The 13,743-nt window shown below is 37.9% G+C and overlaps 1 protein-coding gene across 6 annotated transcripts in view; it reads right to left on the bottom strand.

Annotated features, from left to right (window-relative positions):
• Positions 1-11,533, bottom strand: part of LOC120775283 (galactokinase-like) — a 69,167-nt gene extending 57,634 nt beyond the window's left edge. The window contains exons 1-4 of one of the 6 annotated variants that reach the window (XM_040105391.1): positions 11,223-11,363; positions 10,794-10,948; positions 2,930-3,323; positions 2,383-2,519 (exon numbers count right to left, since the gene is read on the bottom strand). In XM_040105391.1, coding sequence (XP_039961325.1) covers positions 2,383-2,519; positions 2,930-3,097 — 305 coding nt within the window. In that variant the 5' untranslated portion in view covers positions 3,098-3,323; positions 10,794-10,948; positions 11,223-11,363. The other 5 variants (XM_040105393.1, XM_040105390.1, XM_040105392.1 and 2 more) reach the window with 5 other exon arrangements.
• Between the last annotated feature and the right edge of the window lie 2,210 nt (positions 11,534-13,743).

The raw sequence follows: 13,743 nt of genomic DNA, 5'->3' as shown, positions 1-13,743 counted from the left end.
GGTAAAACTTTTACCGAAACGTTTCAATTGATGAAACAAGACATGAAATCATCATTGAAATTCATGGAAATGGAATTGAGCATCTCCCAAACATCGATTTATTGCATTTTAACCGAACGAAATGTGTGTGCTCGGTTTATTCCAAACAAATTGACTGATGACCAAAAATTGCTCAGAATCCAAAATTCGAAGGACAGATTGTGACCGCTTATTTGACCAAAAATCACATTTTAACCATTAACCACTCCCCGTATTCACTTGATATGGCGCCGTGCAACTTTTTCTTTTTCGAAAAACTGCATTTGCCCATGAAAGAAAAGCGTTATGCAGACGCCATACCAGCCAACGAGCTAAAGCACTTGTTCGACATGCTTTTAAAAGTTTATAAATAGTTAGTAAGTGAAAACTCTTCGAAATATTTTTTTCTTAGCTCTCTAGTATCGGATATTTCGGGAATGTTTTTTATTATGCGAAAGAACATCCCTTGACATTTCTTTTTTGAAGATTATCTTATTCAAATGTTGGCCGCGGCTACGTCTCAGATGACCAATTCCTTGAGTGCAATTTTCAATGATTCGTTAGCGCATTTCGACTGGTATCTGGTTTCATTGCGTGATGTTTTGCTCCGAAACCTGAATCGAAGCGCGACTGTCTTCATAGACTCTAGACTTTACATATTCCCACAGAAAAAAGTGTAATCTTGTGATATCACACGATCTTGGTGCCTAATCGTACGGCCTATATAGAACGTGAAATTATCTACTCTCAATTATTCTATTGGCTTATGCGATGTGTGTTAAGTGGCGCCATTTTGATAAAACCAAATGTTATCACGGCGCGATAACGGTCGCCATTGACGGTTACGTTCTCACTGGCTTCATTTTGAAGAAATAGGTACTGATGATTCCTCCGGCCCACAAGGCATTCCGAAACGTTATTTTTTCTGGACAAAATGGCAGCTCTTGAACCTCTTCAGGTTCCGGTGAGCTAGAAATGGGCTTCATCGCTGGAAAACATTGGCTCGAAAACGTTAGATATTCTTGAAACTTTTCTGGAGCTCTTAGAGCGAAGTGATATCACATGGAAAGGTCGAGCGGCTTCAGTTATTGCACAAGCTGTATCTTGAACGAGTATGCTTTCAATTTAAGATCTCGACGTTAAACGCGCCAAGTCGCTCCATACGATAGTCCGAGTTGCCGGGTCTTAACTCCGACTGCTATATTTTCTTCACAACGTGGTGGACGTGATCTATTCGTTCGAATATTATCCAATAATGAATGTTGTGTTTCGAAGTGAGTCATGGTGTGGCGAATAGTATGCTCATTAAGCCGATCAGGTTGATCATAAGTTGAGCGAAGCGCACGAAACATATACTTTACAGAACGTGAATTTTCGTAATAAAGTTGTAAGTCTTTACGTGATGTATTAGTTATGGTATGGATATATAATTATATCGAAATAATATTAATGTAATAATTTTCAAAAATACTGTGACAATTATGTAGATATTTTACATTTTTGTGTATCACATACATATGCGTATTTCATATTTCGACTGCCTTGAGGTCTGGAAAAAGCGCTGGCAAAGTGCATTTTATTAGACGCGTATAAAACTGATTTGGAAGAATAAATAAAGAATTTGCAACTTATTAAGCTAGCCTAAAGCCTTTCCCTCTAGTTCACTCTGTATATGGTAATAATTTTTTTGCTTGATTTCAAGCTGAGTAGTATAGAAGTATAACTAACTGTCACCCTAATTTCCAATTTCAATATGTAGTAAAGTATCACATTTTCACATGACAGCAAGGAGAACACACAAAGAGCCACGGTGTCCGTATTCCCTTGTTGAAGCAAACACACACATTCTCACATGCCAAGGCTGCGGCTGTGGTGCATTTTCATTTCCATTTTCATTTTATCCTTATTGTTTTCTGCTTTCATTTGAGAAACACGCACACAGTGTGATATTGCTGTTGTTGTCGCAAAAGGTACACACACACGCGAACAACCACAATGACGATGACAGGTGACGGACGCCAACGGCAATTTGCAAAATTTCGGAAAGAAAAGTAACCCGATACGTGGCTAAAGAGCAGCCTGTTGACAAACATACGCACAAACATTTACATATGTATGCATATAAGTGTGGGAGCAATTCATTTGGGCAGAAGGGGTCCACCTAACAAGGAAGTACACAACAACAACGGACAGTAACTACGATAAGAGAGTTCAGGAAATGTTTGATGCCCGAGAGGGTGCGCACATACACAAACAATTTACGTTACACTGTTATTCCACACTTAAATTAGAAGCCGATATTTGCAGAGTTTCCTCCAAAATTTGAAGCTTATCTACACTTCGGCTTACTAAGAAACTACTTACTTTGGCAATTCGGGTTTCAAATCCAATAATGAGAACTCCACTTGCTTTGGATCATCGCAGCCAGCACAGTGTGTAAAGACTGAGGCCTTATTGTCCGCACGGCGACCGCCAACGACCAGTGTCACCATGGGCAGCGCCTAGAGAAAGGCATAAAGAAAGAGTGGTATGAGTAAGGAGAGAAGTATATGCAAGCTTGTAAAGAAAAGCTCACAAAAAACTATGCTAAGTAAGGTAGGAAAATGAGTAGCTTGCTAAAGCGTAGACGAATTTGGGCAGCGACATGGCGAAAAACAAAGCAAAGATTTAATACGGTGATTAAAAAAGTTGCCTCTTTTGCTCCTTATTTCATACAATGCTTTCTAATTAGTGATTTTTGTCGACGTTTCCACTACAATATCGGGTAGACTTTATGCTATATTTGTAGGTATATCATCTCACTTGCTTGCCTTTGTCTGTTGCGACCCAATTTCTCGCAGCGGTTTAATTAAGCGCTCAAAAATTCTATCAAAAACGAGTGTGTATATACATACATATGTGAGCAACTCACCATCGGCAGCACGAAGCCGTCATTGTAGTCAATATGTTCGCCAATCAAATTAACACGTCCGGGAGCACAGCAGGCCACTTCTGGATCGCCGCCAAAGAGATCATGATACGTCGATTTGGCCAATGCCAAAATTTCTTCGTACGTGGCTAACTTGGTGACTGCGGGCATTTTTATATTGTCTCAAGTTACACGAGCACTTGCTGTTGCTGTTGCTGGCTGCTACTCTGCGCGCTCGGGTCAATTGGCAACGAATGACGCCTGCTGATTGTGGGTAATTAGTGGCACGTGGTTGAATCTTTTTCTGTCTTCTTCTTTTTTTATATTTTTGTTGAGACTTGATATTCCGGGAAATGTTTTGCTATAAAATTGCAGTGATTCTCGTGTTTTCTAATGACTGAAATGAAAATGTGAAATAACTATAGGGAAACTATTGTGAAATTAAATATTATTTAGTGTTTCAATACATGTTTAATATAAACAAGTAAGGAAGGGCTAAGTTCGGGTGTCACCGAACATTTTATACTCTCGCATGATAAAGTGATAATCGAGATTTCATTATCCGTCATTTACATACATATTTTTCAAATACCGTATTTGCGTAAAGTTTTATTCCGCTATCATCATTGGTTCCTAATGTACATATATACGTAAGTATATTATACAGAGAAGGCATCAGATGGAATTCAAAATAGCGTTATATTGGAAGAAGGCGTGGTTGTAAACCGATTTCACCCATATTTCGTACATGTCATCAGGGTGTTAAGAAAATATTATATACCGAATTTCATTGAAATCGGTCTAGTAGTTCCTGAGATATAGTTTTTTGTCGGTCATAAGTGGGCGAAGCCACGTCCGTTTTCAATTAAAAAAAAAAGTCTGTGTGCAGCTTCCTTCTGCCATTTCTTCCGTAAAATTTAGTGTTTCTGCCGTTTTTTGTTAGCCGGTTAACGCACTTTTAGTGATTTTCAACATAACCTTTGTATGGGAGGTGGGCGTGGTTATTATCCGATTTCTTCCATTTTTGAACTGTATAAGGAAATGCCTGAAGAAAACGACTCTGTAGACTTTGGTTGACATAGCTATAGTAGTTTCCTAGATATGTACAAAAAACTTAGTAGGGGCGGGACCACGCCCACTTTTCCAAATATTACGTCCAAATATGCCCCTCCCTAAAGCGATCCTTTGTGCCAAATTTCACTTTAATACCTTTATTTTTGGCTTAGTTATGACACTTTATATGTTTTCGATTTTCGCCATTTTGTGTGCGTGGCAGTGAGCCCATTTTGCCCATCTTCGAACGTAATCTTCTTATGGAGCCAAGAAATACGTGTACCAAGTTTCATCATGATATCTCAATTTTTACGGAGGACAGACAGACATCCGGATTTCGACTCTACTCGTCACCCTGATCACTTTGGTATATATAACCCTATATCTGACTCTTTTAGTTTTAGGACTTACAAACAACCGTTATGTGAACAAAACTCTCGTTAGCAACATTGTTGCGAGAGTATAAAAAGAATTAAATAAAAATAATTTTGAAACGTCAAATACGTAGTTTTTCAAAACTAAACTCAAATAGATTATAAGAATTATCCACAATATCATATGAGCACAATAATAATTTCAAGAGAAAATACAACTCTGGTTCTGCAATAATAACGCGTCCGCCATGAGCGGTGCTGCATGGCATCACTTCTGAGGATTGTCAGAAACTACATGTGTGCGCCGACCAAGAGCTACCACCACTTAATCCCGTGTCTTATACGACACCCTTGCCCATTGGGTGATTGTAGCTGGGAGATTAATTCGACTGTATTCGACACCAACTACGCCCTGCAGGCGAAGTCATTTACGGCCGCTGAAAAGGTGGTAAGCACCACCAAGGCTGCCCCCTACAAGCTCAGCTGCTCGGATTCAGGAAAGTCACATCGTGCAAACACCAAAGGTGCTCAAAGAAGGAGGAGGAAGAGGAGAAGGGAGAGGAAGAAGTAAACCCGGCGGGCATGACGGCTCTCATGGAAAAGGCATAAGGATTGCCAGCTTGAAGTGGTACGACATCTCCGGGTGAAGAAAACTTCTGAGATAGTGGAGGTATTTGCGAGAAACAGGATCAGAGACAGGAAGGATCGTGAAGGCAAATCCGCGTCCACTCGGGCGGGAGGCAGCGCGGCTACCAGACGAGGAAGCGAAAAGGCAGCGATTTCGACAACCCAAACCCAAACCGCGAAGCGGAAGACGGGAAAATCGACTGAAACAATTACATTTTTGAGCACTCAAATCATCACTTTGATAAGTCATCCTCCGTACAGTCCTGACTTGGCACCGAACGACTTCTTTTTATTAAAGAACGGAAGAAATAAGAAGAGGTGATCGTGTCTCTTCACCTGAATAGGCAGTTGATGCATTCAAAAGGCATATTTTGGAGATACCACAATCTGAGTGCCAAAAGTACTTGGACAATTAGCTCAAACCTGGTTAGTTTTCCTGATTTCTTGAAAAAAAACTGTCATACAAATGGTTGCGTACCACCGAGATTTTATTGTTCTGCGTTGTTACAGTGGTATGGTCGCGATATGTCCAGTTTTTCCAAAAGAACAGGCAACCAATTAATATGAAGGGAAGTGCTTCGTCCGCGAACAACTTTTGTTGCATTCTGCTCATATTTCCACACTCATACAGTTTAATGATGTTTATCTTCAGGCTCATACGAGTAAATCCACAATTCAGCACCTGTCAAGACGTCATAGACGTGTTTCGAGGCACCTTTTTCATATTATGTTAACATTTCTCTCGACTAACCGCACAAGCCTTGTGTGGACTCCAATGGGCACAATTTTTTTACAGTCAAATGTTCACGCAATACTGAATGTGTTCTAGTCCCACTAATGCCCAAAGTTGTCTCAATCTCACGATAGGTCACATGACGTTCTTGCAATATCGGTTTGCGCACAACAGCCATAGTTTCTGAAACAAGAACTGATTTTAGACGACCTTCATGCAATTCGATTGAAGTGATCTACGACCTCGATTGAGTTCACCATACCATCGATAAATACTGGTACTTGATGAAACTTCACCGCCAAAACTTTATTTAAGTTCATCTATGCATTCTCGCTGAGTTAATCCATTTCGAAAGTTGTAAAAAATATTCGAAAGAAATGGTCATGATTTAATTCCATTTTTGGTCGAAGTGAGTATTCAAGTTACTGTAAATCTAACAAGTAGCCCTCGTATGTCAAAACCTTCTGAGTATTTATGACCTAAAAATGCCAAATTTTACGATAAAATTGCTAGTTTTCGGATTGGAGCACTAATGTTGCCAAATTCAGAAATATAGAAGCCAGCCTACGTAAGGCGCAACAAAAATCTCGGTGAGTAAACTCAGTCAAAGTAATATCATGCGAATGTCCTCTCAGTAAGTTAAGCGGCTCACAAAATTAAATAAAGACAAAGTTATTTAAAAATGAGAGACAAGTCGGAATGGCTTCGGATCAAAGATATTTAAAATTCTAAGTCTCAAATGTTCTAACTGGATACAGTAGCGACGAAAATGGTCAATATAAAAACAATAACCGATTCCTTAAGACATTGGAGTATTTGAAGGAACCATTTACCTTAAGATTTGGGAGAATAATATTACGTTAACTTGTAAGTGTTTAGTTCATACATTAGTTAAAGAATTTTTAGAATGAACTCACGAACCTCAAAATCTGTCGAATGAGATCAGCGTCACTGTAACTAAACTTAAACAATACTTCATATGTTTTATATTTTTTTTAATTACCATGCAAGACAAGCTACAAAAACTCATTTTCATTAATATTCAACTTCGCATGACGGATTGACTTTTAAATAAACAAACAAAGTGCAAAAAGTAAAAACTGGAGAAAAAACTTGCGGAAGCAAATAAATCTTCTTTTATGGTAGTTTTTAACTTTACCGCATATTAAATTGAAAACCCAGCCACAAGCAATTGGATGAGCACAGAAAGCGGGCTCCTCCCGCCAGTGAACTCAACAAAGAGTGAATAAGCAACTTAGTGCATAAGCACTTGGGGTCATAAATTCTCACACACATGCGCCCGATTGTGCGTGTGTGTGTGTTAGTTGCTGTTTTCGGTGCTCAAAGCGTACGTAAGACCCTTGCCCTGCAATCTTTGCCGCTTTTTTCCACATTCGATTTCACTTTATTTACACATGAGCGGAGATCAACGCAGCCGGGCCCAGCCAGCCGCCCGACCAGCAGCCGAAACTTTGCGCATAAAAATCTTAAAAGTGTTTCTGAAAACGCCATAAAAATTAAAATAAAAGTAACTAAACTTACTTAGTGCAAGGCGGACGTGTCGGAGCATAAAGAAGAGTGCCGCTCAAAACAATGAAGATGAAATCGCGAAGACAAAGGAAATTTTTATTTAATTACGCTCATATGAAGGAATTTTATGACTTTATGCGAGGCTTCCTTTACGTGGGCGATCCCTAAGTGGTGTATGTAGTTCCGCTTTTATTTCGATGATTAAATTTATGGCAAATAAATGGCGAAAGGATATGGTGAATATGAAAGAAGAAGTTGTAAGCAGTAAAAATATTTTTTATGTTTCTAGTAAAAAAAATATGATGACTTAAAAATATTTGGATTTGTAGTATTTTAAAATATACGACATTTTTTTTAATTTTTCGTATAGAAACTATATCTATATTATATTGTATTATATATATCGCCAGCTAAAATGCAAAAATATATATCATCGAAAAAATTGAGTTTTTATTGCTCACGTTTCACATGATGTAACAAATATGCAGCATAAAATTTTCAGCCTCCGCTGTCAAATATAACCACTATGTAACCACTATATAACCATTTTTTTAACCGAAACTCAAATATTGTTTCAATGCGAGTGATTTATATAACATCGTTTTTCCTACGCTGTAAACTTGCTAAAAGTGATGTTAGCATAGTATACTTAGTAAAGAGCGAGATTATTGGTTGCGACATCTAGTACGATTCAGATAAAAATTTGCAGGCCAGTGAATTTTTATACCATTCGCAAGAAAATTTTGGTTTGAAGTGCTCCAATTCGCTCAGTTAAGACAAGTTAAGGCTGTTCAATCTAGCCTTAACTTCAATTTGAATCTTTATAGAACTAACTTTGGTCTGCAATAACCTTTTGTGGACCTCTTTTTTCCAACACCATCTACAGGTTCATACAGATATAACATCTATTTGCCACTACTATTTTCTGACATTCCTCTACAATAACTTATTTTGAAACAGATTATTCTAAATTGTAGACTAAATTCTTTAGAAAGTATTTTTTATCGCAGTAAGGTTCAAAGAGCTAGTAGCGTTCATTTTAAACTAAAACTATTAGTGGAGGGCTTCCCTTTCAGTGTACTGAGACGTTTTCTCTGCCGACATTCGACTGGTCGTTAAACAAAAAAAAAAAGAACAGCATATTTTATTTATGAAACAATGATAAGATATTTAACGCGAAAAATCTACTGTAGGGACTACCTTAGTCAACAAACAGTGAGAGAGAGAGAGATAGAAATAAGAAAGAGAGTTTAAACTAATAGAGAGAAGCGAGAAAATTGCATTGTGTAAAGTAAGTAAAGCGTAAGTGTCATAATTTCACCTCCTAATCTGACCGATATGGGACGAATGACTGCTTATCACAAAAACTTATCAATTTTTAAATTAAATTATCTTTTAACAACATAATTTTGTTGAGAATGAGTTAAAAATCATTTTACAGCGAGATATTTGTATAAGCTTTTCATGCTTTAAGATTTCCGTTGCGAGTTGTTTAAGTTTTAAAGGTTCAACGACAATTGTTTACAATCACAATTTATACTAAGTTGCGTTTAAAATACCTATATATATTTATATATACATACATACATTCATATTGTAAAATCTTAAATTTTTACACTTGTTTCAAAAAATTGTTTTTGGAATACATACCAAAATGAGTTTACGCAATTACAATTCTCAACGCTATTTTTTCGGTTCTTTATAACTTTATAAGACCATATGAAACCCCCAAGCATACACCTTTATTATATAGTTAAAGCAACTAACTTAAACTAAAATGACCTGCTGACATAGGAAAGGTTCAATTTCAGTAGTGGAAAATGTAATACCTTTCGAAAACTTGGATAACGAATAAAATCGTAGAAGTACGACAAATTTGGCATACTAATCCAGTAATAGGTATATTGCCTGACACATAGATGGCGCTACTAGAAATATATTTGGTTGTTTTTGTTGCCCTAATCTTCACAAGACACGTGTATAAATTTGACTGCTGTCGAATCATTAGTATGTGAATTATAGCATTTTGATTGTAGCCACTTTTATAATTGTAAAAAAATGGGTAAAAAGAATTTTTGAGTGTTGAAAAAAAATTGCTTTTTAAAGGGAAAAAGTACAGCTGAAGCAAAAAATTTGTCTTGATGGCGAGTTTCCGGACACTATCCCAGTAAAATCAACCATCAAGATTTGGTATACTGAGAATAGACGTGGTGAAATGAGCATCCAAAACGGTGAACGGAGAGGATGCCCAAAAGAGTTACCGACGAAGGCGTCAAAAGAGTACTCAAATAATTTTGGATGGCCGTAAACGTGAAATTGATCGAAATAGCAGATATTCTATATGTGAAGAAATTTTACAAATAGGGTGTCAACTGAACGTCTACATCTACCTCTGCGCTCACTTTTGACCAAAAACAACGACGAGTTGATGATTCGGAACAGTGTTTGGAGATGTTAAAGCATAATAAACCCGAGATTTTGCATCGATATGTGACAATGAATGAAACATGACTCTCTTTCACTCCGACGTTCAATCAATATTCAACCGAGTGGACTGCACAGGATCAACCCGCTCCAAAGCATGTAAAATGCAACAGTCGGCTGTCAAGGTTATGGCGTCGGTCTTTTGGGAGGCGCATGTAATAATTTATGGACTCTATCTTGGAAAAGAAAGGACTAACAGGGGCGGTTATAACATAGCATTATTGTACCCTTTAAAGGATAAAACTTCTTCACCACAGTGCACCGTATCACAAGTCACTAAAAACGACGGCAAAAATCCATAAGTTGGGCTTCGAATTGCTTCAGCAATTAAAGTATTTTCCAGATCTGACCAAGACTTCACATACAAGCAACGAAATGTGAAGATAGGTGCATTAATGAAACTCGCCAAGCTCATAGAAACAAATCTAGCCTTATAGCATTGACAGACGGCAGCGTTAAACCAGATTAATTGCATTTTTCGGGATTAATTCAGGAGTTACCACAGCTAACTCTGTTGCTGAATCCAAAAATAACTCTCAAAATTTTACGGAGTTTGTGAGATTTTCGTTGGCAACATTGTTAAAAATGGCCAATTTTCATCTATTGTGAATGAAATACAAGCAACCCTGACAGCTGCTTATCAAATTCTCAATATAATATCAATAAAACTTCTATGTTATGAAGCAGTTTTAAAAATAATGTGTTGATATGCTTTTGTAATAAAAAATGGTTTGGTAAAAATTGGTCGGCTAACAACCGTAATGTTTATCTTCTATCAATTTTCATTGAAAATATTATGAAAAGGACAATGAGCTGTTTATGAGAGTTTTAAACTCGCATAGCTGCCGTCTGTCACCTACAAATTTGAATCTGATTAAGTGCGCAGTTAATCCGGATTAACGCTGCCGTCTGTCAAGGCTATAAGTTGAGTTTGTGACTAACAGCAGGTGAATTGCGCGTTCATATCCCAGTTAAGGTTACCAAAAATACTAGTATTTTAAAACTTTATCAGAGTAATCGGTTTTCGGAAGACAATGCCAAAATATCAATATCAAACTGCCATTACCGAAAAGCTTGCCGAAAATATATCCGAACTTCGAAGTTACTTCGAAACTTGTTGGCGCCAGTAAGAGTTTGCCAAATATTAAACGATTCGGCAGCACCACATATACATATGTAGATGTAAGCGTCAGTTTAGAATTGTTACCACAACGAATATTTCTAGCACAATCAAATAAAAAATAATATTATTATTTTTTTTAATATTGAACGCAAATCGCTTATATCAATTGGCACAAAGCAATTAACTTTTCGTTGTTCTCATTATATTTTTGGCAACTAATTGCCGCATATACTATATACTAATGACACTATAATATTTAGCACATCACTTATAAAAGCAAGTTTAAATATTAAATTTTGCCTAAAATGTTTGCTTATCGCCACTCAAGTCGATTAAATAAATATTATATATTCATATTTTGCCAAAGCTCACTTCTTACGCCACAAGCCGACGAAATTTTCACCGAAAACCACACGAAACCACACTTCTAATCGAAAAATTCGTACTTCGCTCACGCAGTGAATGGCGTCAACTGATTGAGGGACAGCACCTGCCCAGTGCCGGGTCCAAATTATTTACGAAATTCACTTACACATTTTACTTTACTTTCATACTCGCTTTACCCACACTTTTAGCACGCTCCCTGCTCGATAACACTCGTTCAACCTTTTCGAGGAATTATCTTGATTAGAACACTTGTTGCTCGCACTTTTTATTATTTGCTTTCTGCAATTATATTTAATTTAATATTTACACAAACATTCGTTGCCTCAGCTGTTTATCAGCGCTTGCAGCGATAAGCGACTAAATGGGCGCGAATATTCAACACAAAAGCAAAGAAAGCGAGAAAGCAGCGAGAAATGTCAATTCACTACAAAACAACGGTGGGAAAGTTGAGGTATGAAATGGTTTAAGTACTCACTGGTTAGTGCAATGAACTGATTGCACATTGTCAAAGCTACAAACAACACATCTCTCAGTCATCAAACAACGTCTCTTACTCATGCTCAGCCGCGGCCCCCTTATGTGTATCGCTCAATGTGTACTCACTTGTCATTGCTAATTTTGCTTTCGTCCGCTTCGTTGTTTCGACTGTCTTCCTCCCATTCGTCATAAATATGCATTGCATTGATAATGTCAAATTCTCTCATACATACATAAATATATTTCATTACTTTCTCATTCATCAGTGCAATACAATGTGCTCACTGTACTCATTGCGAGCGTGAGTTGTCCGCTCTAAATGTCTAAATGCGTTTATGTCGGTCTCCCAGAATGACACGCGGAATGTCATAAGCCAACACTACCCCGATAAAGAGGTCTTTTACAAATAAAAACACTAATTCTTTGTACTTGACAATCACTTATAAAGTTTAGTCAGAAATACCCACAATATTAGAGCTTCTGTTTGCTGTTGGTAAATACCCACTTTAATGTATAAGTCAATATGGGAGCTGACACAATACTTTTATATTAAGCCTTTTTTGTCAATTGGATATTTTCGCACAGAATTTTTCCACAAAGAAGGAGTTCCTTCAGAAGGATTTTTTCGGCAATCCCCGAATTCTAACTTCTCTCTCTTACTCTGGTAAAATTAACCATCAAAAAATCATCTCTGAAAGAAAAAATCTGGCTTTTAAGATAGGTTTATAGAAACCCAGAGGTTTAGCGCATTTCAGAGGTCTTTAGCGAATGTTTGGGGTCATTGAAATGTAGGTTTGTAGAGTCTTCAATATATACTCGAAGATGATAAATGTATTAACCGACATACAAATTTTTTTCGGTTCTGGGGTAGGTAGGTACGTTCGGTTTAGGTTAGGTTAAGTAAGATGGCTGATCGAAGATTCCACGTGGATTGTTATGTGTAGTCCTTTGTGAAGCCTTAGAAAAGAAGAACTACTCTGTTCGAACTTATAAACGCAAACTTTCGCGAAGCCCAGCTGTCTAGTAGTAAAACAGAAGAGAATACGGTAGCACCAACCCGCTCCCATTCTACCGACAGCGATTCTAAGGTGCCTTTTCTTGCTAGCTCATCAGCTTTACAATTTCGTGCGATCCCAATATGGCCCGGCACCCATACCAGTCTTATCACAAAGACACTCGATGCAAGGTGAGGCACTCTTTAACCAGCCCTCAACGCACTGTTAAAGAATACAAAGCTAATAGCGCGGCTCTGCTATCTAATATCACTTCTCTGAAGGAGGCTGCACTCCGGAGTAGCAGATCTACTGTTACCTTAACAGCTGCAACTTCGGCTTGGAAGGCAATAGCCAGGAAGAATGAAGCTGGAGTTGATAGAGAGCTCCTGACAGTAAAGCCCTCCACCAAACTTCTCCCTCAAGCTTTGACCCATCCGTTAAGAAGCTTACTGCCCCTCTCCTCCAATGGCTTCTTCCCACCTATTGCTCCCTCGACGGTATATGGCCACAGAAGGAGCCGCCAGAGTTCGATTTGGCGACTCCATGATCTAAGTGAACCGGTATGAAATCAAAGTGTGTGAGGATATCGGAGTATTCTGATACGTATTCTTTTAAGAACCCATGTTCTCTGAGTCTGATAGCCACTTTTGCAGCCATACACCTTCCAGCAATATCTACTGGCACAATGTTCAAAATGGCGTTAAGTTGGAGTGGACCTTAGTGCACCACACATGTTTTCGAGTTTCTTTGCATGTGTGGTCTTTTCTAGAGCCCTCCACCAGGTAGGTAGGAGTGCTGCGCCATTTTGATGTACTGTTATAGGACCTTATAGTCTTCCTGTTCTATGCTTTTTGTGGAGCCTGGGCTGAACCCGTTAAACTTCTGGTATTGCTATTCCCAGGTGAATAAACGTATTTGTAATAATTATTTGAAGGAGGGATGGTAGATGCGCCTTTTTCATATTTTAATCAGACTTCATATCGACTGCAATGACCCGACTATCTCATAATCAGTCTACCATTTTCTATCGTGCT

The sequence above is a fragment of the Bactrocera tryoni genome, chromosome 4 (genome assembly GCF_016617805.1).
Source record: "Bactrocera tryoni isolate S06 chromosome 4, CSIRO_BtryS06_freeze2, whole genome shotgun sequence".
NCBI lineage: Eukaryota > Metazoa > Arthropoda > Insecta > Diptera > Tephritidae > Bactrocera > Bactrocera tryoni.
Note: the sequence above shows the minus strand (reverse complement) of the source record. Positions and strands in the feature narration are given on the sequence as shown.